Source organism: Natator depressus, chromosome 2, assembly GCF_965152275.1.
Source record: "Natator depressus isolate rNatDep1 chromosome 2, rNatDep2.hap1, whole genome shotgun sequence".
Taxonomy (NCBI): Eukaryota; Metazoa; Chordata; order Testudines; family Cheloniidae; genus Natator; species Natator depressus.
The window spans coordinates 174,891,950-174,919,568 of record NC_134235.1 but is presented as its reverse complement, the minus strand read 5'-3'; the positions used below and the strand labels follow the sequence as shown (position 1 = coordinate 174,919,568).

General features: G+C 41.9%; 1 protein-coding gene across 1 annotated transcript in view; it reads left to right on the top strand.

Annotated features, from left to right (window-relative positions):
- NME8 (NME/NM23 family member 8) overlaps positions 1-22,865 on the top strand; it is a 44,228-nt gene extending 21,363 nt beyond the window's left edge. Inside the window, exons 8-16 of the mRNA XM_074943251.1 lie at positions 3,486-3,562; positions 6,062-6,154; positions 9,471-9,631; positions 10,551-10,729; positions 12,825-12,969; positions 13,962-14,069; positions 15,678-15,829; positions 21,601-21,745; positions 22,628-22,865. Of these exons, the coding sequence (XP_074799352.1) occupies positions 3,486-3,562; positions 6,062-6,154; positions 9,471-9,631; positions 10,551-10,729; positions 12,825-12,969; positions 13,962-14,069; positions 15,678-15,829; positions 21,601-21,745; positions 22,628-22,865 (1,298 nt within the window). The remainder of the gene's footprint in view (positions 1-3,485; positions 3,563-6,061; positions 6,155-9,470; positions 9,632-10,550; positions 10,730-12,824; positions 12,970-13,961; positions 14,070-15,677; positions 15,830-21,600; positions 21,746-22,627) is intronic.
- Positions 22,866-27,619: the final 4,754 nt, after the last annotated feature.

Here is a 27,619-nt window from a genome sequence, read left to right as displayed (position 1 = left end):
AATACAGTCAAAGAACATTTCATGTAGCTCAAGAAACACAGCAGTATATTTGGGATGTTGTATGATATTCCAAAACTCCTCACGATACCTGAAGAAGACCCACACCAGCAATGCAGGGCACTAGAGACAGTGTTGACACATGATGACATGCGCGATATTGATGCAGGTGATTTAGGTGATGAACGGAAAGCCCTTTCAAGATGCATTTCAGCAGGATCAACTCCAAAGGCTGTTCTGGAATATATGTGCACAAATAAGATGACCACCTTCTTTCCAGATGCTTTTGTTGCTCTGCGCATACTTCTAACGCTTCCTGTAACAGTTGCCAGTGGAGAACGCAACTTCTCCAAGCTGAAGTTAATAATAATACATCTATGCTCCACAACGACACAGGAGAGGCTAGTCAGCCTTGTAACCATCTCAATAGAGCATGAGCTGGCCCAGACTGTGGGCCTTCGGGAAGCAGTTCAAATCTTTGCAACCAAGAAGGCACAGAAAGCACCACTTCGATTATTCAAACAGATAAAAATGCCAGTGTTTATTATGCAGACAAGAAAAGTTACATTTGCTGTTCAGGCGTTTGAAAGTTAAGTGTTACTTAAAATTTTTGAATGAGGCTTTTAAGTTGTTAGTTCTCCTTTATTGGGGTAGGTAGCAGAGCAGTACCACAAGAGGAGTAGAACAGGAAGAAGGCAGAATTGAGACCTTTCAAAGTTTTGGCCCAAGCGAGGGGGCATGGGGGCGCCATTTGAGCTCCCCGCCTCAGGTGCCAACATGTTGTGAGCTGGCCCTGCTTCAGAGCTTTCATGCAAGAATTAGGGCAGTTGTTTGTTTCAGGAAGGTGGTTCTTTTCAATCTCTGTTAAATTTGACTCTTCAGCCCTAGCTCCTAGGGCTTTAAATGCTTGTCATTCTCCCCAAAATAGGATTCTGCGAAGGCAAATCTCAAAGAAGAAAGAAGCTAAGTAAATCCATTTATTCGTATCTGAATATCAGTGACAACATAGCAGAATTTTTGGAAGCTTTCACGTTTCAACGCTAACTTCGAGCACTCAGCAGCTAACCTTTAGTGACCTACCGCACACCATCCTTGCATCTCTCCTTGCTAGTTATCCCTTACTACAAAGACCCTGCACCATTCCTTCCATAACAACTTTCTCAAGATTTTTTCCATCACTGTTCCTAATGTGACAAAGTACATAAATTTACATCTCTTGATTTCTGACATCAGGGTCTGCTTCTCTCCACTAACATTTCTAACATGGACAAAAGGCAAATGCCTAAGAGATCCACAAGAATCTTCACCAGCACCACACCTCAAAAGCTTCAGTTCTCTTCTTGTCAATGAAATTATCTTCCCACCATTCATATCCATAAACCACTATGGAAAAAAATAAACTTTTCACCAGTTGCATCTTTGAGAAAAACTGTGGCATCTTGAAATATACAAAGGAGGCCATAGCTGAGCAAGTCATCCCTAGTTTTTCTTCCAGTTTCTTTGGAACAGGCTCCTTGGTTGGATATATGTGATCCTAAATAATTAAATTTCATCTGCTGCCTCTACAACTCGTCTGTTAATTGTGGTGCCCTCTTGCACCCTGTTTTTATTAGCTGTGTTTAACGTTCATGCATTTTGTTTTCGTTGTAAGCAGGAATAATCTGTATTCCTCATTAGTTGTTTTTGCAGACCCTAACATTTGTTGCACTGCATTGGTGGTTGTAGCAAAGAGCATTGTGTCATCACAAGATCTGAGGTTGATTAGGAGAGGTCCACCAATGAAAATCCTAGCTCCTTCCACTTTGCCAAAACCTTCCAAATCTTGTCTCATAATAAATTCTGTGCATGTGTTAAAGAGGCTTGGGGACAAAATACACCTTGCCCAGTGGAAAACCCACTCACTGTTGCCTACTGCTGTTTGCACCGTGGTCTGTTGGTGTTAGAGACCTGCAGTTAGCTCAATAAGATGCTTTGGAATCCTCATGTCTGCTAATATCTTCCAAAAGATAGTCATGTCAGACCATATCAAATGCTTCTGAGTCGTCAGTGAAGCACATGATCTATGGGTGATCATACTGTGTGCATTTTTCAATGATGTGATGGATGTTCACGATGTGGTTACTTGTGCCTCTTTGAAACCAGCTTGTTGGGGTGATAGTTCTGCTTCTAGCCTTCCTTTCATGAGGTCCTAGATTATCTAGAGCAGAACTTTGCTTGTGTGCTATGTCAGGGAGATGATATGTTAGTTACTACACTCTGTTATGCCTCCTTTCTTTGGCAAGGACAGAAAGATTCCCTTCATTCAGTCCTCCAGCCAATTTCTAGTCATCCGTACATCATTATAAGTTTTCAACATAAGATCAGTACCACATTTGCCAATTGTTTTAACCGTTCTTCAGACACGTTATCTACCTCTGGTGCTTTTACAGTCTTATTTTCATAATAGTATGCACCACTTATTCTTGCAGGATTGATGGCTCTGGCTCCGGCTTTGTACTCTTTTCTGTCGTCCTGTATTATGAGTCTCTCTGCTGAGACTACATATTGACACCGTAATGTCTCCACCTATATTTAATGTCATCACCCTCAGTGAGGACTCTGCCATCATGATCTTTTATAATATTTGATCATGGGGAAAACCTTTTGGTAAGAAGTCTGACCACTCTGAACATACCATTCATGTTATTACTCTTTATAATTTTCTTGCTGTTTATACACATGGAAGTCACCTGAAAGCATGACACAGAACCATATTGACTACGTCATGATATAGCAATGCTGGAGATCAATTGTCCAATGGTCAGAGACTTTCCCAAGTGCCGACTGTGGGTCAGACCATCAGCTGTTAATCTCAAACATAAAATTAATACTTAAAAAAAGGAAGTCCACCTCTAAATGGTGTTATGCAAGTATCTTTCCTCTGCAGATTCTCACTTACCTGCCCTCTTTCCTGGCTTTTTTCGGGGTCTTTTCCATTACAGATAACAAAATGAAACCGAGCCCTTTATAACCTTGTTTTGAATGTTGAACTCCACAAGCAAGTGTGAGTGCTACCCCGAGCATTTATAGTTGTAAATTATTCCAGGATTTGCAATACTGAGGTATGTGAGTCTGCTGAGGCAGCTCTGTATGTACAGGGAGAACTCCACTTATAGATAAGTAGCTTTTCTTTCTCTTAATGGATCTACTTCATATATATACACTCACCCTCCCTTATCTCTGCTTTCAAAGTTGTAGTATTAAGGTGTGAGCAGTTGGGAAAAGGAATTGCATTTCAGTGTGTGATTCATGTACAGAGGTTTATAATCTACATTTGAACCTCTACTGCTATTGGTTCCCAGGACCCTATATCTTGGTGAGTAGAATCCAAAATTAAAAGGAAGCATATGGAGAGCTCAGGTTTTAAGTATAAAAGGTAAATTAGTCTGTGTATATATTTCAGTAAATATATTTATAAATATGCATATGTATTCTTCCTTTTCTTATAGAAGGAGTCATATACACTGTTGCAATTATAAAACCTGATGCCATTGCAGATAGAAGAGTAGAAGAAATTAAACAAAAGGTAAACGAAATTTTTTAAAAACCCAACCATCGTGTCTGGTTAAGTGCCAAGATAGTGAGATGGGAGTATAATTGGATATTAATTTAGGACAAAACTGTACAGCCAGATCTGCTAATATTTATCCTGTAAAACTGACAAACATAAAATGGTTGTGGCTGGGGCAATATGATTTTCGCACTGATGCTGTTTAACATATTTTATGGTACTGGAAGAGGTATGTACTGAAGTATACTATGCAGATCATTGATTGACACACAAGTATTCCAACTGAAGCGCGGTAAGTTGCTTACACAGCCTCCCAACAGTTCCTTATTTTTTTCTGCAGTTGATGGCAGGGGTGAGAGTTACCCATCAATTCTGGGATAGGGCAGATGAGTCACAGAAAATAATTTTACAAATGTGGAAAATATTTTCTTTGCCACAGCAGTATTTTTCAAAATTCTAGACCTACAAATAAACCAGCTCAAATTAGCCAGTTCTTTACATATGTGTGTGAATGTATGCAGACAGTGATGAGCTGTCAAAATCTTAACAACGGGTTCCCTCCTCACCCCATGAGGGGGTCGTTGCCCACCCCTGCCCCCCGGGACTCCTGCCCCATCCAACCCCCCCACGTTCCTTGACACCCCCCCGCAGGACCCTTGCCCCATCCATCCCCCTCCCCTGTCCCCTGACTGCCCCCAGAACCGGGCAGGAGGGTCTCATGGGCCACCGTAGTGGGTGCCCACCCCACCCCTAAGAGCCAGAGGCACCTGCCGGGGGGCGAGGTGGGGAGTCCCGGTGGTGCTTACTTGGGGCAGCTCCCAGGAAGCATCCGGCAGGTCCCTCTGGCTCCTAGGGGTGGGGGAGCGTAGCTGGGGGGGAGCAGGGGGAGCAGCCGCTGATCACATCAAAAGTGGCACCTTAGGCGCCGACTCCCTGGGTGCTCCAGGGCTGGAGCACCCACAGGGAAAATTGGTGGGTGCAGAGCATCCACTGGCAGCTCCCCAGCCCCAGCTCACCTCACCTCCACCCCTGAACGCGCCACCCCGCTCTGCTTCTCCGCACCCCCCTCCCCTGCTTCCCGCGAATCAGCTGTTCGGCGGGAAGCTGGGGAGGGGTGAGAAGCAGGCCGCGGCTTCCCGCTCAGGCCGAGCGTGGCAGAGGTGAGCTGGGGCGGGGAGCGGTTCCCCTGCACCCCCCCCCCCCCGCCCCGGGTTACCTGCTGCGGCGTGGGCAGCCCTCTTCGCGCTCCCCCCGCCCGAGCTCACCTCCTCTCTGCCTCCCTGGGCCCAAGCAGGAAGCCACCGCTTGCTTCTCAGTCCTCCCTGGCTTCCCGCCAAACAGCTGATTCGCGGGAAGCGGGGGGGGGGAGGGGCCGGACAAGCAGAGTGGGGCGGCACATTCAGGGGAGGAGGCGGAGGTGGAGCGGAGGTGAGCTGGGGCCGGGGGTGGGGCAGGGAGCTGCTGGTGGCTGCACCCACCAAATTTTCCCCGTGGGTGCTCCAGGGCTGGAGCACCCAGGGAGTCGCGCCTAAGGCGCCACTTTGGGCCAGTTAAATTTAGAAGCCCTTTTAGAACCGGTTGTCCCTTGCGGAACAACCGGTTCTAAAAGAGCTTCTAAATTTAACAACTGGTTCTAGCGAACCGGTGCGAACTGGCTCCAGCTCACCACTGTATGCAGACATACATAAGCTCATGCTTATAGGAAAGTAAAGTCACAGGATATACACTGGTAATGATTTAGATGCATAGGCAGACACAACATTTGGTTAAGGAGACATCATTTCTGCCTCCAGAACATAGTACTAGAGGAATGCTCATTTCAGTTCCAGAAATGCTGAATTGTGGACATGCACACATATAGTGGGTATATGCTGTGCAGGGAGTACACATGGTGATACAGATCATATCAATGCATGCCTACTCTACGTATACATATTTCTATCATGCCAGTGGGAATTTTAAAAAATAGATACTCATGTTATTTCTGCATACGAAAATCAAAAAGCAAATATACTATAATAAAAAGTTAATATATACTTTGTAATGGCGGTAGACCAATTTCTCCGAGGTATGTACAAATACTTTACAAGTACATGACTGACTGCTGCATAATAAAACTTTTACTGTCAGTCATTAGGAATGATTATGTGCTGCCTTCCCATAGGTTTGCTTTGTTTGCATTACTGGAATCAATAATGGTAAAACGTTTTACAAATAGTAGAGATTTTCAATAAAATCTGTATGTTGAGGTACATAATGTGTAACAAAAGGCTTCTTTATTTTAATGGGTGTCACACTTGAACACAGTCCAGTACTTTGAAAAGCTGGAAATTTAGTTGGGCTGAATGAAGAAGTTACTATATTTGTGATATTTCATATTACCTCATTTAAGATTCTACATAAAAATCAGTCAGTTTTTAGAATCATGGCAAAAATATGTAAACTAATATTTGCTGATTTGCTATATGTCTCCCTCAAATGCTTCTGAACCTGATGGCTGATCTGTAATTGAAGATTACAGAAGCGGGCTTTGGCATTGCGGCAGAAGAGGAGAAGACATTAACTGAAGAGCAAGTTAGAAATTTCTACAGTCGCAATATAGAACAGGTAAAAGGCCTACACAAATAGAGATGGCTATATTGATAATAATATCATCTATATGGCTTGTAAAACATTTATAAAATGTAATTGATTTCAGTTAATTAAAATTATTGATGACACAGAGAGAAAATAAATTAAAAGATTGTCTCATCTTCTTTGCTTCGGTTTTCCAGTCCAGCTCCTATACGATGCCTGTGGTTGTTGGTGTTCCAACATTGCATTTAAATAACAATGGAATAGCATACAATCCTTGGTACATACTGAAGCAATAGAGTTTATTTTCCCTAACACAACCAACTCATTAGCCAACAGTGGAATAGTCAGAATAACATAAGGTAAATACTCTAAACAACAAAAGCTATATATACTCTAAAAAACAATGATACATATATGTATCGTTGTTTTTTAGAGTATATTATATATAATTAGTTCAGAGGGAGCTGTGAACTGTGGGAAATCAGTTATTTCAAATTTGGTGACAATATATACCTCCTGACCAGTGGCACTGCTATGGGCACCCACATGGCCCCACAATATGCCAACATTTTTATGACTGACCTGGAACAACGCTTCCTCAGCTCTCGTCCACTCACGCCCCTTCTCTGCCTACGCTACAATGATGACATCTTCATCATTTGGACCCATGAGAAGGAAACCCGGGAAGAATTCCACCACGATTTCAACAGCTTCCACCCCACCTGGACCAATCTACACGGGAGGCCCACTTCCTAGCACCATGGTGCAAATAAGTGACAGTCATGTTAACACCACCCTGTACCGAAAACCCACCGACCACTATGCCTACCTTCATGCCTCCTGCTTCCATCCTGGACACACCAAATGATCCATTGTCTACAGCCAAGCACTGAGGTACAACCGCATTTGCTCCAACCCCTCAGAGAGAGACCAACACCTACAAGATCTTCACCAAGCATTCTCAAAACTACAATACCCACACGAGGAAATAAGGAAGCAGATCAACAGAGCCAGACATGTACCCAGAAGTCTCCTCCTGCGAGACAAGCCCAAGAAAGAAACCAACAGAACTCCACTGGCCCATCACATACGATCCTCAGCTAAACACATCATCCAACGCATCATCAGTGATCTACAACCCATCCTGGACAGCGATCCCTCACTTTCACAGGCCTTGGGAGGCAGGCCAGTCCTTCACCCACAGACAACCCGCCAACCTGAAGTATATTCTCACCAGCAACTACACACCACACCATAGTAACTCTAACTCAGGAACCAATTCATGCAACAAACCTCGATGCCAACTCTGCCCACATATCTACACAAGTGACACCATCACAGGACCTAACCAGATCAGCCACGCCATCACCGGTTCATTCACCTGCATGTCCACCAATGTAATATACGCCATCGTGTGCCAGCAATGCCCCTCTGCTATGTACATCGGCCAAACTGGACAGTCCCTACGTAAAAGGATAAATGGACACAAATCAGATATTAGGAATGGCAATATACAAAAACCTGTGGGAGAACGCTTCAATCTCCCTGGACAGACAATAGCAGATTTAAAGGTAGCCATCCTGCAGCAAAAAAACTTCAGGACCAGACTTCAAAGAGAAACTGCTGAGCTTCAGTTCATTTGCAAATCTGACACCATCAGCTCTGGATTAAACAAAGACTGTGAATGGCTAGCCAACTACAAAAGCAGTTTCTCCTCCCTTGGTGTTCACACCTCAACTGCTAGAAGAGGGCCTCATCCTCCCTGATTGAACTAACCTCGTTATCCCTAGCCTGATTCTTGCTTGCATATTTGTACCTGCCTCTGGAAATTTCCACTACATGCATCTGACGAAGTGGGTATTCACCCACAAAAGCTTATGCTCCAATACATCTGTTAGTCTACACATTGCCACAGGACTCTTTGCCGTAGTTATTTCCTTGTTAGTCTCAAAGTGTGATTCTACTCTACTCAGAAAATGAGTGTGTAAAAATAGTACTTGTTTACACTGTATGTACTTCAACTGTTTCAGAATGTAGAATACTGCCCTCATTTACAACTGTGCAATCCTGTTGAAAACGATGAGACTACGTAAGTGCAACTGAAGACAGAATTTGGAGACAATAGAGTTGCTGCGGTGTAGTTGAGAGCAAATTTTGGCCTGTAGAATCTTTATAATGGGGATTTTGAATGAATCAGAAAGAACACAACTTGACTTTTCAGATACCAGGTTGTGTTTGTAGGACTGGCAGTTTAGATAAAACTTCTTCTTATATGTTGATGGAGCAAATTTACTCTTGAAATCACTGAGATAGTAAACATTTTTTTGCAATCACTTTTCAGTGTAGAGACACACTTTATGTATTATATAGTACCAAATATATTTTTCTATTCACTTTCATTTAATTTATTTTTATATGTCTATCATGCAAACTATCATATTCCAAAATGCTTTACACCAAGAGAAAAATAACTGTAGAATTGAGTGTCCTTACAATATATCCATAAAATCTGAAAGGTAAAATAATACATAGAGATGAATCAGAATATGAAAAAAGAAAAACTACACATTAAAAACAATAAAATACAAATAAATATTCTTGCTTACTATCCTGTTAGTATGAAAGGAGAAATATATTATGTAAGTTAAGGGATGGGAGATGTTGGCAGGGGAAAGACTCAATCATATGTTAAAGCAAAGAGAAAGGGTTTAAAGAAAGATTGGCAATGAAGTAAATGGGGGGCTTAGAGGGAATGAAGAGAATTCCAGCACTGGTGGAAAAGTGACTCCAAGTTATGAAGAGACACAAGGAGGTTGCTTCCCATGAAAGTATTTCTCTGTGTGGATGAAGGCCAAGACTAAAGGGGAGAAAAGAACAGACAAGGAAGTAAGTGTCTAAGAATGTCCTGAAAATCAGGAATTTATAGAATTTATAGAACTTTAAAAATCATGTCAGGAAATGCAATATATTTTGTTGCTTTACATCATGTGCCTCAGTCCACTATACTATAAGCATCACATTTGATCTCATCTCTGAGTTATTGGTACATTAGATTGGGAGAACATGTGGCACACAAGTTGTATGCAATAGTATAATTTCAATTATCTCAAGATCTTATATTTACTGTAAAGGCTGAGGCATACTTTATAATACTGTTTTATCACTTGAACTAAAATGGACTTATCACAAAAATCTTATCAGATATTTCATATAGAATTGTATATGGTGATTGTAAATACAATAGTGAGATGGGAGCAAGTTATACAGCACATGTATAGTTTGATTTCTGGTGATAAGGTCAAACAGTTCTCTTTGTAGTATATAGTTTAGAAATTGTGTTTTTTAGCCTGATTTTGAAGATTTTGTGACAATCATGACTGGTGGACCATCCCATATTCTGATAGTTTCTAAACCAAAGGAGGTAACTGTTGCTGTTCCACAATGGAAAGAACTGGGTAAATCAGATGAGGATATATCTGCAGAGCCTCAGCCTGAAAAGCCAAACAGGTAACTGGAAAAATTCAAATGACACTTAAGTTTTATGCAGTTACATGAGAAATAATAAAAAAAATATTAAGAGCCATATTGTCACATGCCCTTATATGCACAGCTGTGCAGATGCAGGGAGTAAGCAAGAGTCTCCCTAACCATGTGTGGGATACACAACAGCCCATCACAACTGCAGTCCCCCCAAAGTGGCTTGCAGAATGGGCTAGGCACACTAAAGGATGGTACAGCCTGCACAGTGCTACCACAGTCTAATTATATGTACCTGCACTGACCCAATTCAGTCTAATTACATGACCCTGTACTGACATGAATGTAAAGATGTTAGAAAGAACCAGTCATTATTTTTTTGTCTTTCTGATTTACAGCTGCAGTAGCCTTCCCTGGATAAATTATAAATTTATTTTATAAAATAAATAATATTAGAGTGATCACATATAGGTGATCCTCACAATTATAAACATGTCACAATAAAAATTATTTCTTTTTCAAAGAATTTCTATAGTGCTGTGTTTTCAAAGATCATGCTTTAGGTGTATAAAGCATGATCCCCTTATCAATCCTTTTTTAGAAACTGTCATTGTCAGTGTTAATTTTCTCCAGTGAAATGCACAGAGGCTATTCAAAGGCAGACCAAGTAGAAACATTGCATGACTGAGATTTCGCTTTCAAAGTACTTATGGTATGACACAGCAAGTAACTAATACTCTGTTAAGAATGGACAATATCTTCATTCCTTAGAACTGCTGGTTTTTGTTGGTATGCAGAATCATAAAGTAACTGGCATTTTATTCTTATATGTTTTACTAAAGTATTAAAATATATTTTTTCAGCAAGTCAATTATTGATACATTTGTGTAAAACAATAAATGAATATAAAGGATACGTTAATTTAGATGTATTATTTGTCTCTTATTAGCTTGCAAGAAGTTTTGGAATCCGAGAATATGTTAAATTTATGTGATGTGGAAGACAGTGTAGAAGATGCTAGCAGGCAACTTGCCTTCTTTTTCCCAGATTTTGGTAAAAAGAAGACTGGCCAAAATCTTGAAAAAACATTGGCCTTAATTAGACCTTCTCTATTAAAGGAAAGAAAAAGTAAGTGATAATAACTACATTTTTCACCTGCAGTACACAAAGAAGGCCTTATATTTTGGATTTCAAAAATCCTGGTATCTTTTAATGAATAATATCTAGTTTTTACCTAGCGCTTTTCTCCAATAAATGTCAAAAGTGCTTTACAAAGTGGGTCAATATAATTATCCCCATTTGACAGATGGAGAAACTGAGAGAGATGAACTCATTTGTCCCAGGTCACCCAGCAAGCCAGTGGTAGAGCCAGGAAGAGAATCCAGGCCTCCAGTCCAGTGTTCTACACACTAGACCATGCTGTCTTCAAATTAGTTTCTGTGCTCAGCCTTAAGTTGACAGAACTATATATCAGAAAAATACAATTTATTCATTCTATTATGTTTTTACCTACTTTTGTGTGAATATCATTTTATTTCCTAGATCAGTTCTTCAAAAATTGCCTCTATAGATGCCCTTTCTGGGATATAATTATGGTTTCTAGAAAAATCAATGAGTCTAATTGCATCAATCAAAAATCAATGAGTCTAATTAAAACATATTTAAATGAGTTATGCTTTCTGCTAAAACAATTTAGCTAGTTTTCAGAGTAGCAACCGTGTTAGTCTGTATCTGCAAAAAGAAAAGGAGTACTTGTGGCACCACTGTCCTTGAGTGGTGCCACAAGCATTCTCTGCCAGGTCCAAAGCAGCATCTATGGCTAGCTTGAATAATGTCTGTTACATAGATTTGAAAGAGTACTACTTGGTGCACTCTTCTTACATTTACATGGCATTCCTTTCTTGATTTGACATCTAGTTCTCATGCAACTGGGAGAGCAGTTTTGCAGTCCATATATAGGGCCTGATTCTGCCACCTTTGCTCATGTAAAATAGTGTATACTTGCAAAAATAGCCACAGAATTCAGTCATAATTATGCCTTCTGTTAGAACTCCTGGACCCTCCTTTGTGGGGGCTGTAATGAGAATATAATATATTATTATATTTATATATAATAATATATAATATATAATATTATTTCAGAATGAGAATTTTTATTGACGTTTCTTCTCTGGAAAAAATAGTTACTTGACATTGAACTTTAGTTCCCCAAGTTTATTGACTTGGCAGATCCACAGTCCCAACCCAATTTTTTCCAATGTATTCTGAATATTTTTGTGATTTTTCTGATTGAGCGGAGGTCAGCTGGAATGATCAATGCTATAGTATTAACATATGTATTTCCATCAGCAAACTCATTGAAACTCCAAGTGACTAACGCTCATTTGACTGGATAAAGTTTCTATAGGTGATATTTGTAACTTACTTATGGACATATTATCAGCCAGTGGTATTTGAGAGCTAGAAGCCCAATATGAGTGTCTCTCCGATAAGGTGACTTTTAATACTGTAGCAGTGAACAATCATTCTGATCCAGGAGAGTGTTATCAGGTATACTTTGAGCTATGCTGTGCCCTACTAGCTCTGCCATTCACCAAAACAGCTGCAGGTAAAAAAAAGAGGTTCAGTGAAAAACAAACAACAAGTGAAAATCAGTTATAATTGAGAAATCCATGATTTCAGAATGTTGTTCTTTGCTTTAAAAAAAACCCAGCTAGTTAGCAGCAGCTGTCAAACTTGAATGTCTAAAGTTAGGTACCTAAATCCACATTCTTTAAGCTCATGACTCATGACCTCATAATGAATTGGGTCATGCTGCTTGTTGGTTAGGCTTTGCTCTTGAGAACAAATGTGTGTAGAAGGGTTTTTAAGAAAGTGTAATTGCATGCTACATATGCATAAGCAGTCTACCTTTCCTATATATTAGTCAGGCACATCTTCAGAACCTTCAAAGACAGAGAGCTAAATCAAATTAAATGTGACTTCTCTACATTTCTTCCTTCCTTAAAAAGGCAGAAAACTTCTTGCTGAGCATCCAAGCAATGATTATTGGACCCCTATAGTTTGTTACGAATTATAGTTTTCATATTCCAAAATGAACAAGTTAACTCTTTTGGAAAACTTTATAATGAAATGACTGGAAAAACTATAATATGGAAACATAACAAGTACAAAATGAACTAAATGATGACAATCCAGCACTATTTCAATGTTTTATATGTAGATTCTATTCTGAAAAGGATTAAGGATGATGGCTTTACAATAGCAATGCAAAGGGAAATAGTTCTGACAGAAGAACAAGCACATCAGTTTTACAAGGAACATGAAAATGAAGATTTTTTCCCAACCCTTCTAAAACACATGACAAGGTACATTAATTGAAAGGCAACAAGTTTGAACTTACAAATGGAAGCAATATTTTTCACAATGCATAATAAACATGTATAACTCATTGCCACAAGATACAGTTGTGTTCAGTGTGAGTGAAATGAGTTTTATGGATAATAAGAACATTCAGAGATACATCAGACATATTATCCAGAAGCTAGCTACCTCTTGATAGAATTCACTCAAGGAATGACCCCACCTCCTGTAGCTGACTAGTTCCAGACTTTAAGAATAGTTAGGTTTCTGAATTTCACTACAGAGCTGGGGAATAATTAGATCCCAAGAAAGTAAGTCATGGCAAAAACAGTATTTGAAAAATCAAAAGTGTTTTTATCAACAGTATATAAAAACAATAATAATGATTGTTCTAATTCAGCCCATTATAACCCTCCTCTACTCACTTTTATTTTCTCCCCAAACATCTGACAAATATCACTCATCCTCCTATGTTGTCAACAGAGTATGGTAAGTAGGTGTGGCTGTCACTGCAGTGAAAATGTTCCCTCAAGCAAAGTGACAACAGTCATTTCAGGCAGAAGCAATTACAATTTCCAAAGAGTTTGGCCAAGACTCTTCTCCCCAACATCTTCACAACATTCTCTATGGTCCTGGTCTGGTGATCTGGGGAAAAATCCTGGCTCCGTAGAAGTTAATGGGAAAAAAACTCCAATTGACTTCAGTGACGCCAGGATTTCACCCCTGATATATAAGTTGATGACATCCCCTGCATCTAATGGCACTGTTCAGTAGTATGTTCATTTAAATTACCTTCACCCAATGCCCCCCACCCCTGCCCAAAAATATAAAAAATTCACCGGAACTTCAGCTTTTTAACTGTATATTGGATTTTAAATCTCTCCAATGTCAAGGCACCTTTTCCCTGGCTACACTGAATTTAATCAGATTATTTTAAGAGATATTTTAGGGGTTTTTTTCCAATTGCTTTTTTAATACTAACCATCACATTTAACAGTGGTCCAACCCTTGCACTTGGTTTAATACGAGAAAATGCTGTACAACGCTGGAGAGATTTACTAGGCCCAAAGAGTCTTGAAGAGGCTAAGGAGAAAAGTCCAGCCAGGTAGTACTTGTAATAGCTATACATTATTCATAATCTGCAATATACATCCATAATCAATGTATACATTTAGACCCCAGTGTAACCAATGTAACTATAATGCTGTCATCTGAAAAGTGATATGTTTCTGAAAGTTTTTATGATTTTCTTGATTATATAGTGTAGCACATACAGCATCAACTGGGTTTATAAAAAACAACACATGGCTAGTAAACATAGCGGAAAGTTCAAATTAAAAAAGAACATTGTATGCAAGATTTTGAAGAGAAGAGAGGGATCTCTTGAGTCATAATGATTAGTTTGATTTATTTCTGTGATTTACACAGCTGTCAGCTAATTATTTTCTATTTTCTAACTGTTCATTGATTATATATTACTCTGGATGATATATCTGCTTGAAATTATTTTCTGTTTTACTTATTCTCCTCTTTGAAAAGTGTCCTATGTCTTAGCTAAATTAAATCTGGGTGCCTTTGTGTAAGTATAGTGTTCTATTTATGGCTCAATTTTCTTTTCTGATATACTAATTTCTTGTAAATATCGTATCAATAATTATGTTAGGTACTTCAGATAGTGTTTGTAACATTGTTTTCAGTAACTGTTGTGGTATTAAGACATTCACTCACAGTGTCTGTCATCTATAGCAGTGGTACTGTTTATCATTTAGTAAGACCGATTATTAGTGATCATAATGGGAATTAGTGACTAGTTTAAAAATTGCAGTAAGGATTATTTATAGCTAAATGTAGGTAAACTGCAATTAATCTTCCAAGTCCAGGGTCTTAGGTTACATCTGTGCTACAAGCTAGGGGTGTGATTCCTTGCTTGTGTTCACATATTCACACTAGGTCTCCTCAAGCTAGAACTAGTATACATAGCAGTGTAGCTGTAGTAGTGTGTGTAGCATCAGCAGAGGCACGGCTGAGCTGTGCCGAATACATACCCACCAGTTTCAGGAGGGTTTGTACTTGGCGTGGCTCAGCTGGGCCTCTGCTGTGCTACCCGTGCTATGCTGCTATTTGTACTCTGCTATCCTGCTATGTATATTTGTTAGCTTAATGAGAACTAGCCCAAGTATGTGTACATAAGCAGAGAATCACATCCTGAGTTCATAATATAGACATAGCATTAGTATCACATAAAGAAACAGGACACGGGAACGTTCTGAAGTAGTTGAGCATTCACTGGTGGCAGCAGACAGGAATGGAATTTTCAAAAGCACTTAACGACAGGTTTCAGAGTAACAGCCGTGTTAGTCTGTATTCGCAAAAAGAAAAGGAGTACTTGTGGCACCTTAGAGCAAAAGCTTTCCGATGAAGTGAGCTGTAGCTCACGAAAACTTATGCTCAAATAAATTGGTTAGTCTCTAAGGTGCCACAAGTACTCCTTTTCTAAAAGCACTTAAGTAACTTAAGCTCATAAATCCCATTGAAAGCCAAAATGATTAGTTTAGAATATATCTATTCATTTCAAAAGGTTTGTAAGTATCCTTTGTGCCTCCGGTGTCCACCATCTCACCCCTCAAAATTAACATTAATTTAGGAGATTCATAGGGATGCTTATGCATGAAAATGTCATGTCATTGAACAACCTTGTTTTAATAATTGTTAGTTTACGTTCAGAGTATGCAGTAGAGAGTGTACCTCTCAATCAGCTGCATGGCAGTGCATCACCTGGTGAAGCTAAGAAGGAACTAGAGTTCTTCTTCCCTGTGGAACACACTTTGGCAGTTATCAAACCCACGGCTGTTAAGGAACATAAAGGTAAACATTCTAGAACAAGCATACCAAGCCTGTGGATCTCATTCCAAAGTAACTGTGGACCTCATTCCTACAAAATATTAGCAATATAAAATTTGCAGTGAGTTATAGCAGATCAATTCTTTTTGTCTTTCCTAAATTCATTTGCTATATTTATAAACCTTCTTATAGGCATGAAGTAATTCTTGATGCTGCCCCATTACTGACATTTGATTAGCCCAGGGGTCGACAACCTTTCAGAAGTGGTGTGCCAAGTCTTCATTTAGTCGATGTAATTTAAGGTTTCACGTGCCAGTAATACATTTTAACGTTTTTAGAAGGTCTCTCTCTATAAGTTTATATTACATAACTAAACTATTGTTAGGTTTCAGAGTAGCAGCCGTGTTAGTCTGTATTCGCAAAAAGAAAAGGAGTACTTGTGGAGAGACTAACAAATTTATTTGAGCATAAGCTTTCGTGAGCTACAGCTCACTTCATCGGATGCATTCAGTGGAAAATACAGTGGGGAGATTTATATACATAGAGAACATGAAACAATGGGTGTTACCATACACACTGTAAGGAGAGTGATCACTTAAGATGAGCTATTATCAGCAGGAGAGCGGAGGAGGGGGGGAGAGAACCTTTTGTAGTGATAATCAAGGTGGGCCATTTCCAGCAGTTGACAAGAACATCTGAGGAACGGGTGGCGGGGGAGCGGGGGGAATAAACATGGGGAAATAGTTTTACTTTGTGTAATGACACATCCACTCCCAGTCTCTATTCAAGCCTAAGTTAATTGTATCCAGTTTGCAAATTAATTCCAATTCAGCAGTCTCTCGTTGGAGTCTGCTTTTGGAGTTTTTTTTGTTGAAGAATTGCCACTTTTAGATCTGTAATCGAGTGACCAGAGAGATTGAAGTGTTCTCCGACTGGTTTTTGAATGTTATAATTCTTGACGTCTGATTTGTGTCCATTTATTCTTTTACGTAGAGACTGTCCAGTTTGCCCAATGTACATGGCAGAGGGGCATTGCTGGCACATGATGGCATATATCACATTGGTAGATGTGCAGGTGAACGAGCCTCTGATAGTGTGGCTGAAGTGTTTAGGCCCTATGATGGTGTCCCCTGAATAGATATGTGGACACAGTTGGCAACGGGCTTTGTTGCAAGGATAGGTTCCTGGGTTAGTGCTTTTGTTGTGTGGTGTGTGGTTGCTGGTGAGTATTTGCTTCAGGTTGGGGGGCTGTCTGTAAGCAAGGACTGGCCTGTCTCCCAAGATCTGTGAGAGTGATGGGTCGTCCTTCAGGATAGGTTGTAGATCCTTGATGATGCGTTGGAGAGGTTTTAGTTGGGGGCTGAAGGTGATGGCTAGTGACGTTCTGTTATTTTCTTTGTTGGGCCTGTCCTGTAATAGGTAACTTCTGGGTACTCTTCTGGCTCTGTCAGTCTGTTTCTTCACTTCAGCAGGTGGGTATTGTAGTTGTAAGAATGCTTGATAGAGATCTTGTAGGTGTTTGTCTCTGTCTGAGGGGTTGGAGCAAATGCGGTTGTATCGTAGAGCTTGGCTGTAGACAATGGATCGTGTGGTGTGGTCTGGGTGAAAGCTGGAGGCATGTAGGTAGGAATAGCGGTCAGTAGGTTTCCGGTATAGGGTGGTGTTTATGTGACCATCGCTTATTAGCACCATAGTGTCCAGGAAGTGGATCTCGTGTGTGGATCAACCTCAGCCTGGAAACTATCCTTGCAACAAAGCCCGTCTTTAATAATAATAATAATAATAATAATAATAATAGCTCATCTTAAGTGATCACTCTCCTTACAGTGTGTATGGTAACACCCATTGTTTCATGTTCTCTATGTATATAAATCTCCCCATTGTATTTTCCACTGAATGCATCCGATGAAGTGAGCTGTAGCTCACGAAAGCTTATGCTCAAATAAATTTGTTAGTCTCTAAAGTGCCACAAGTACTCCTTTTCTTTAAACTATTGTTATATGTAAAGTAAATAAGGTTTTTAAAATGTTTAAGAAGCTTCATTTAAAATTAAATTAAAATGGAGATCTTATCAGTTTAGTGTGATCCTTGCCCTTGCTTTTCCTTGCTGAGTTTTCCAATGTCTGGCATGTATTTGGATACTTTAAGTTGCACACAGGCTTCTGAGTGATCAGTTGTTAACTGGCTCCTAGAGGGACAGAGGACAGATTTCATGTGTGAAAATACCAGTTCACACAGGTACGTGGATCCAAATGCTGAAAGCATTGCAAACGCAATTTTCTTCAAACAGTTAAATTTCATTGGCCGGGACATCCAGCAGGTCAGAATAGAGGTCCCATGATCTCTCTCAGTAGCTTCAAGTGCACTCCACAGATCTATAAACTTTGATGCCCACAATTCTGAGCTTTTTAACTGAATGAGCTGCATTTCAAAATCTTCAACACCCATCCACTGAAATACAGACAAATCCAAGTCGCTTTCGTTGAACTTTTCAGGTTTAATTAGAAAAGAAAGCATTGTGCCAAATCATTGGAAATCTTGAAATCTGTCAGAAAATTCTGATTCCAGTTCTTGTAGGTACATTCCAGTCTCACTGACACTGACAGTGCAACATGTCAATAGCTCTTTTATGTGTTGGAAGTAGCGGAAAGTCGAAGTTCGAATATCCCAAGAAAAAACTGCTAGTTTTGCAACAAATGCTTTCCAAGCTTCATAAGATCCAGAACCATTTGCCCTGCACCTCGGAGACAGAGGTTGAGTTCGTTTCGGTGAGCAGTGATGTCAGTTAGAAACATGAGCTTACATAGCCATTTGTCATCATCCAGTTTGGGGTAGTTTTGTCCTTTTTCCGACAGAAAGGCCTTGATTGCATCAAAACAGTTTACAAAGCACACCAAAACCTTGCCATGACTTAGCCACCAAATGTTGCTGTGAAATGGAATGTCGTTATAAGCACTGTCCATCTCTTCTAGCAGTTGTTGAAACTGTCTATGAGTCAAAGGAGATCGAGCAACAAGGAAATTCGCACCACTGTATTCATTACACTATTAAGCTCTGAATTAGAAATTTAAGCGCACAGGTTTTCTTGATGGATGATACAGTGAAATTTGACTGTCGGGCGGCCAATTTGATCTTCAAGTAACTTTACAGATTCCTTCAGTTTTCCGACCATGGCAGGTGCACCATCTGTTGTCATATAAAATATTTTTCTGATGTCAACTCCTCGTTCTTCAAAATGGTTTACAAAACTTTCCACTATATCTTCCCCCTTTGTTGTGCCATGGAGGGGTTTTAGGCAACAAAGTTCCTCTTGGATTTCATCGGAAGTACAATATCTTGCAATAACTGCCAAACGTGGAACGTCGTTTATATCCATGCTCTCATCAACTGCAACGCTAAACACTGCTGTGTCTTTTAATGCAGTCATCTGCCTTTCGTTAATGTTTTCTGCCATTTCGCTTATGTGTCTCTCAACTGTTCTGGCAGAGACAGGCAGTTCTTTTATTCTAGATATGATCGTATCTTTATTTGGCAAATCATTGAACAAAACCTCCGAACTGCTGAGAAACTTCTTTTATATATTCGCCATCTGTAAACAGCTTTCCAGTTTTTGCAATGCACTGTGCAATCTTGTAACTTCCTTCTGTGGCTTGATTTTTACTTACACTTAAGCTTTTAAAAACACTGCTTTGCTTCTCATATCCTTCTACTGCCTTTTTGTTCGATTCAGTCTTGTCTGCTTCATCAAGAAAGGTTTTCTCATGCTTCGTTTCAAAATGTCGTTGAACACTTGATGTGCGACAAACAACACTTTCACAACAGAAAGCACAAACAGCACGGTCCTTCTTTTGAATAATTCCAAATGTGTCTGTCCAAGAAGGCTGAAATGAACGGACATCTAACTTTGCTTTCTCAGCTGACATTTTGTCAAATGTATCCCTCAACTGACAGTGGGGAAAAAAATGGAGACAGAGGGCACACACAAGGTCAAACACAGTACGCTGTTCCATGTGGTCTGATATAAGCAGCAAACCTGGACTTAAACATATCCCAGTGGCCTGGAACAATTTTTAAGGTGGGGGTGCTGCGCTGTGCCCCCTCTTGTCCCTGTCTGCACCCCACACTGCCCCAGGCTGGGGCCAGTGGGCCACAGCTGGGGGAGCCTGCAGAGCACTGGGCCGAGGCCAGGAGCAGAGCCCCAGGCCTGCGGCCGGTACCCCAGGCAGGCAGTGGGCTGAGCGGGTCCGGCGGACGGAACCTCAGGCCGGCAGCAGAGTGCCACTGAAAATCAGCTCACATGCCGCAGGTTGCTGAGCCCTGCATTAGCCAAAATTGCCTATGGTTCCTTCCTCTCACAGGCCACGGAGGTGGAGATGAATTCATGTTTTACTATGAGTGTCATAAATATAAAGGGAAGGGTAAACTCCTTTAAATCCCTCCTGGCCAGAGGAAAAAACCCTTTCACCTGTAAAGGGTTAAGAAGCTAAGATAAGCTCGCTGGCACCTGGCCAAAATGACCAATGAGGAGACAAGATACTTTCAAAGCTGGAGGGGGGGGAACAAAGGGTTCTCTCTGTGTGTTGCTTTTGCCGGGACCAGAGCAGGAATGCAGGTCAGAACTCCTGTAAAGAGTTAATAAGCAATCTAGCTAGATATGCGTTAGATTCTGTTTTGTTTAAATGGCTGATAAAATAAGTTGTGCTGAATGGAAGGTATATTCCTGTTTTTGTGTCTTTTTGTAACTTAAGGTTTTGCCTAGAGGGATTCTCTGTGTTTTGAATCTGATTACCCTGTAAGGTATTTACCATCCTGATTTTACAGAGGTGATTCTTTTACTTTTTCTTCAATTAAAATCCTTCTTTTAAAAACCTGATTGCTTTTTCATTGTTCTTAAGATCCAAGGGTTTGGGTCTGTGTTCACCTATGCAAATTGGTGAGGATTTTTATCAAGCCTTCCCCAGGAAAGGGGGTGTAGGGCTTGGGGGAATTTTGGGGGGAAAGACGTTTCCAAGTGGGCTCTTTCCCTGTTATTTTTGTTAGATGCTTGGTGGTGGCAGCAATAAGGTCCAGGGACAAAAGGTAAAATAGTTTGTACCTTGGGGAAGTTGTAACCTAAGCTGGTAAAAATAAGCTTAGGGGGTTTTTCATGCAGGTCCCCACATCTGTACCCTAGAGTTCAGAGTGGGGAAGGAACCTTGACAATGAGATATATAAAAAGAAAGAGGAAGCCGTATCAAAGGAAAGATAAAATCTCCTTTAGTCATAGAAAGAAAAAATGGAGTCAAGTCTTCCTAAACTAGCTACTGCCATTGTTTTTACCTCTTCATCTGGACCCACCACTATTAGAAACAGTCTCTGTTTTATAGTAACAGCTCTAGTGGTTATTTTGATTTTTATATGTCCCCATTCATTTTTGTGAATCTCACTTTCCCCTTCTTGGAACTATGCAGTTTGATCTTACCAGGCCAGCTGGTGTGTGTCACATTTTCAACTGTCCAATGAGAGATAATGGGATGAATTTTTTTGTTAATAGTAATTCTTTTTGTGCCATCTTTATGGAAATGTATTAGTAAATGACTGATGAGAATGACTTGTTGCAGGTTTTTAAGGAATCTTGATCTATTCAGGATCTCACTCCTGATTGTTCTGTATTATAAATAGCATGTTTATAACCATGATTATATGAATTTGCCAGAAAACAAATCTAGCAGTTTCTGGAATTTTTCAAGGTTATCATTTCTACATGTGTTTAAAATAATGTTAAAAATTAAGACCAATGTATTTTTTTCTCCTAGATGACATTTTGCAGAAGGTTACAAATGCTGGCTTTATTGTATCACAGATGAAAGAAATAAATTTCACCCATGAAATGGCAACACAGTTTTATAAGACTCATGAAGGAAAACCCTTTTTTGACCAGTTAGTGAATTACATGTCTGAGTAAGTGTCTGATTTTACAATATTGTGCTATGTAAATGTAGCAGTTATAACTTTGAATTTATAGAGCAGGCAAAACGTTTTTGTTGAACATAAGAAGACTCTTGGAATTCTGCACTTCTTTGTCATTTTCTGTGTCAAATGTAGGGAATTTTTAGAATGTTTATAAAAAGAACTTAAACATTTATTACCTTTTTAGAATACAGTGTCTTTCCTTTATTAGGCAGTGGGTTTCACTTAGAGAACCTGTGAATTGCACTGAACTGAATTATGACCACCTTTTTGGATTTGTTCCTCAAAAAAAGAGAATCCTGGGCAACTACTTATGTCTCCCCACCTTTTTTTTTTTTTTTTTTTGCAAAGGACAAAGAATGGGAAAATAGGCTAACCATCTAACCGCTGAAGTTGTTAGGGAATGAATTGTTTAAGGCCATTGTTTTTCACTTGGATAAACAGTAAATAAGACTTTTTCTGTTCAAAGGGTCTTAAGAATCCAAATTTCATTTTAAATATGTGCCTCTTCCAATAGAAAACCACTTCCCCATCGTCACTCTTTCTGCATCCCCAATCTTTCACCATACGTTTCTCCAGGTGGTCTTTCAAATGCAGACCCAGGGGGGTATATGAGGGAAATGTGACTGTCTTGTTAAACGTATCACATTATACTTTGGAGACTTTTGACAGTATCTATCACCTCACCCTCAGAACTAATTTTCACCCATCTCTAAAGCCAGACATACTCTCTTCGTGCAGTGAATAAGGAACAGTTTTTCCCCAGGAGTTAAATTTTGCTAACTATTCAGTAAAGGGTTCGGTGTTATTCTATGTTCTATAGTTGCAAAGCTCTCGTGGTACATATGATATTTGTATATCTTGATTTCACAGGGGTCCATCAATGATAATGATCCTAACTAAAGAAAATGCTGTGGAGGAGTGGAGGCAATTAATGGGTCCAACAGATCCAGACAAGGCAAAAGAGTCTTCTCCTGATTCACTTAGAGCTCAATTTGCACAAGATATTTTGCGTAATGCAGTTCACGGCTCATCTAATAAGGAGCATGCACTGAAGAGCATTGAATATGTATTTGGAGAGATTGATCTGAATAGTCTAAGCCACAACTAAAATCTATCTGTAACAGTTAAAACGTAAGTCGCTAAATGGTTATACATCTATCTGTCCACCTGTGTTTTATTTTATATATAAAAAGCAGTGATAAAATAAACTCTTTCTCCCTAATGAAATATTTTGTTACCTGTAACAATTAGTAACACTCCTGTAGAATGTACCAATTAATTTACTAACGTGTACTAGATCATTCATGCTGGTAATGACCACGATAGTTATGTTCACAAAATAGTCTTCATTATAGCTCACCCCTTAATTAACTCATATAGGGCTGGAAGGGACCTTGAGAAGTCATCAAGTCCAGCCCCCTATGCTGAAGCAGGACAAAGTAAACCTAGACCATCCCTGACAGATGTTTGTCAAACCTGTTCTTAAAAACCTGCAAAAATTCACCTCCCTTGGAAACCTGTTCCAGAACTTAACTACTTTTTATAGTCAGAAAGTTTTTCCTAATAGCTAACCTAAATCTCCCTTTCTGCAGATTAAGCCCATTACTTCTTGTCCTACTGTAATGGGGTCACTTACCTCTTGAATACCTGCTAGTGACTGGCTGTGGTACTGCAGTCCTTTTCTTGCCCCAAGCGCCCACGACAGGCTGCCTGTCAACCTTGGTGGGTCTTCAGTGGCTTGGTATTATAGAGTCCAGTAATTAACATTCTATTTGCCCTTGCTAGGGTCTTCAGCCTCAGCTCTGGGTCCTTTCAATTTGGCTCTTTGTTTGGGCTCCAAAATAAGGTCTGGTCCCATCTTGCATTTTACACCAGTTTACCTGTGGCTGGTAGGGGAACCTGGGCCCATTATAAACAACAGCTATGCACTGCTTGATTTCCCTTCAGGGGAGGGTGTTGATCATCAACCAGCTGGTCCCGTCCATGCTCTGGCACCAGTTCAACACATTGACCTCACCCCCAGGAATCTGGCCAGCCTCCAGAAGAAGATCCTGGAGTTTTTTCTTGCTGGGACTGCACTGGGTCTTTGCAGGTGTACTAATCCTTCCCATGGGGGAGGGTGGACAAGGCCTGATCTGCATCTGCAGCCAGGTCCACACCTTCCACCTTCACACCCTGCAGAAATTCCTTTACACTGCATGTAGTCCAGCATGGAGCATGCTGGCATTCACCTTCCTCCACTGCCTCTAAGGGCTCTGATATAACAGGCAGCTCTTTTTTCTCCATGCGAGAGGTCTCTCCTGAGACCTCTCTGAGCTGCCGATCTTTACCAGGACCTCCTCAGGAACCTGGAAGCTCATTTCAGCAACCAGGTCTGTAGTAGCCTCTGAGGGGGAGAACCTCCTCAAGAACCCTGGCTACACAACCCCCATCTTCTTGTGAAGGTAGTGAGTCCCCCTTGGTGCACTCAAGGATGACCCTGGCTGTTGGCACCAGACTCAGATACCTCTTGGACCCCACAGGGCTTGGTCAGTTCATGGCGCTCCACCATCTGCATCCCCTGTCGTGTGCTCCTTGCCTTCTGCTTCTCTCACTTTCCTTGTACAGGTCCTGCAGGAGGGTGCTCACTTCCCACTTCTCATCTCTGGCCCTCTGGAACTCAACATCAGGCTTCTGCCCTGTGAGCCTCCCTGGCCACCCTCCCACATGCCACCTGAGCTGGCTGAACGACATCCAGTTGGGGTGCCTCCACACCACACCCTGAAAACATCTGTACATGCTCATGCTGCATACAATCCGATTTTCATGCTTTTGTCCCATCCCAACACCAAGTGGTGGAACTTGTTCCAACCTGCAGAGGCTGAGGTTGGGCCAATCTGTACTCAATTCTGATTCCACAGCCTGCTGGGGTTATTAGTTGACAGCTCCTCCTTGGAGCCATGAGCAAGGGCATGTAGCTGGTGTGGTTCATTAACTCCCTGAAAACTGTACCTTTTGCAGCAAGAGAGAAACCCTGGTGCACATCTACAGGAAGTGCATCAAGCTGCAGCCTCTCTTCTGGCTCCTCCAGAAATTTTTACTGAGGTTCTCCAAAACTCCTAACTCTTGCTCGTCCTATGTGTGGCCCCACAAAGTCCTGGGTCCTCCTTGTCCACCTGCTCCTGGCCATCCCTCACTCCAGGAGGAGGAAGCTGGATGGATAGGGGAGGTACTCTGCAACTGTGAGGCCTATTTCCATTCCCTTGTTCAATCAGATTTCCGGGCAGAGTTCCTCTGGGCAGTGTCCACTGAGTCCTTAAGACACCATTGAGGAGTGGTGGGTGCAGTCCAGGTTTCTCTGCTCAGTGTCCCCTTCTGGTTTCCTGGTTTTCAACCTTTGACCTCATTCCTTTCCTGTTTTTTCCCTTGTTGTCCCTAGTACTTAACTGCAGCCTGGGCTTAGTGGTTGAGGGGGCAGGCCGTTAGTCTTGGGTGAGCCTAGACCCGTCTGTCCCAGTTCTGCAAATAGTATGCATGGCTCAATTTCAGTTTGTTGCTCCTTCTTCCCTGGGCCTCTTCCTACCTGACTCCTTTTAACTTCACCCTAGTTAAGGGTTAAGGCTCTTAGATCCTCTCTCCCTGCAAACCCAGCTTAAGCAAATGCAGACAGAAAAATAAACTCTGGCTACCCCTCAAGCCCCTGTCGCCGGAGAGGACCACCGTTCCTTGCCCTTGGTCCCAGCCAGGAATTGACCTGCTATGGCCCTGCAGCTTCTTTTATCTGAGCCTGCTGGGCTCTGATGGGTTGGTTCCATGAGATCTCTCTAGGCAAGTCAGAAGGACACACTTTCACTGCTCCTTTCCGATTACTTCACTGTTTCCTGGGGCAGGATATAGTAGGATTATGGGGCCTCCTGTAGGGAGATGCTGAGGACAAGTACATGCCTGATACCTGCCTTCAGTGGACATGGACAACAGCTGATCACAGTCAACATGCTTGTAACTTTCTTAAATGTACACATTTGAGTCTAGAAATTTTCAGTTTGATCTTTACCAAAGGTGATTTCACTCACTGAATGCATGTTTTGTGTCCATTAATAGAGAAGTTATCCTGCGATTGTGATCTGTCATTTGAGCTTGATGAATGACAAACAATTTTTCTAGTGTAGTTTAGTGTAAGTCTCCTTTTCGTGAGCCTCATTTGATCTCTCTGAGAAAAGGCCATTAGTCTAGTGCAGAGGTGGGCAAACTGCGGGCCACATCCGGCCCACGGGACCATCCTGCCCGGCCCTTGAGCTCCTGGCCAGGGAGGCGAGCCCCCGGCCCCTCCCCTACTGTGCCCCCTCCACCGCAGCCTCAGCCCTCTGCGCAGCCAGTGCTCTGGCCCGCCACTCCTGCCAGGCAGCGCAGCTCCCGCTCCTCTGAGCGACATGGTAAAGGGGCGGGGAGTGGGGGGGTTGGATAAGGAGCAGAGGGTCCTGGTGGGTAGTCAGGGAGCAGAGGGCAGTTGGATAGGTGTGGGAGTCCCAGGGGGCCTGTCAGAGGGCGGGGGTGTGGATAGGGGTCCAGGCAGTCAGGGAGTGGGGGAGGTTGGATAAGGGGTGGGTTCCTAGGGGGCGGTTAGGGGTCAGGGGTCCCAGGAGTGGACAGTCAGGGGACAAGGAGCAGAGGGGGTTGGATGGGTCAGGGATTCTGGCCAGGGCAGTCAGGGGACAGGGAATAGGGGGGTTGGATAGGTGTGGGAGTCCCAGGGGGCCTGTCGGGGGGTGGGAGGTGTATAAGGGTCGGGGCAGTCAGGGGACAGGGAGCAGAGGGGGTTGGATAGTGGGTGGAGTTTCGGGGGGTCCCAGGAGGGGGTGATCAGGGGACAAGGAGCAGGGGGGTTGGATGGGTCAGGAGTTCTGAGGGGGGCAGTCAGGGGGCGGGAAGTGGGAAGGGGCGGATAGGGGGCAGGGACCAGGCTGTTTGGGGAGGCACAGCCTTCCCTACCTGGTCCTCCATACAGTTTCGCAACCCCGATGTGGCTCTCAGGCCAAAAAGTTTACCCACTCCTGGTCTAGTGGCTAATATCTGTAGTCAGATCTTGCATTCAACAGCAGTATAAGAAAAAAAATAAAACAAATGTCTCCATTAGAAGATTTTATTAAGAAGTTTAGTAGTATAGGACATCTTGCAAATAAATTTATAAAAAATGCTTTAAGGCTTTGTCAGACCTGGAGGAGGTAAGACATGTATGAGAAGCTGAATTTCGTATCTCATTGCTAAGGATGTGAGTTTGTCACAGAAGTCACGGATTCTGTGACTTTCCATGCCTCTGTGACTTCTGCAGCAGCCAGTGTGCCTGGCTCAGGGGCAGCTCAGGCAGCCCCTGTGCCAGGTGTACCAGCCACTGCTGGGGCAGTCTTGCATCCTCATGCACCTCCCAGCAACAGAGGTTGGGTTTGGGAGGGTGCTGGGGGTTGGGGCACGGGACAGGGTGAGGTGGACTCTGGGCGGCACTTACCTGGGGGGCTCCCCAGAAGTGGCAACATGCCCCTCACTCAGGTGCTAGGCGGAGGTGTGGCCAGGCAGCTCTACACACTGCGTCCGCCCAGAGCACTGGCTTCGCAGATCCCATTGGCCGAGAACCTTGGAAGACCACTTGGAAGCTTTAGTTAGTGCATATTTAAATGTCATCCTGCATAGTAAATTGGGTACCTAAGAGCACAATACAGAGCTGTTGTATGTTCTCTGGGTTTTCTTTTGCTTTTGGATGCAATTCAAATTATGTTCTTTAAAACCACACATTATCTGAGACCTGTGGAGGTGGATGGATGCAGAGCATATTACATCATACTAAGGTGGAAGGAAGACAATTCTGAGAAAGCGCCATGATCAGGGCAG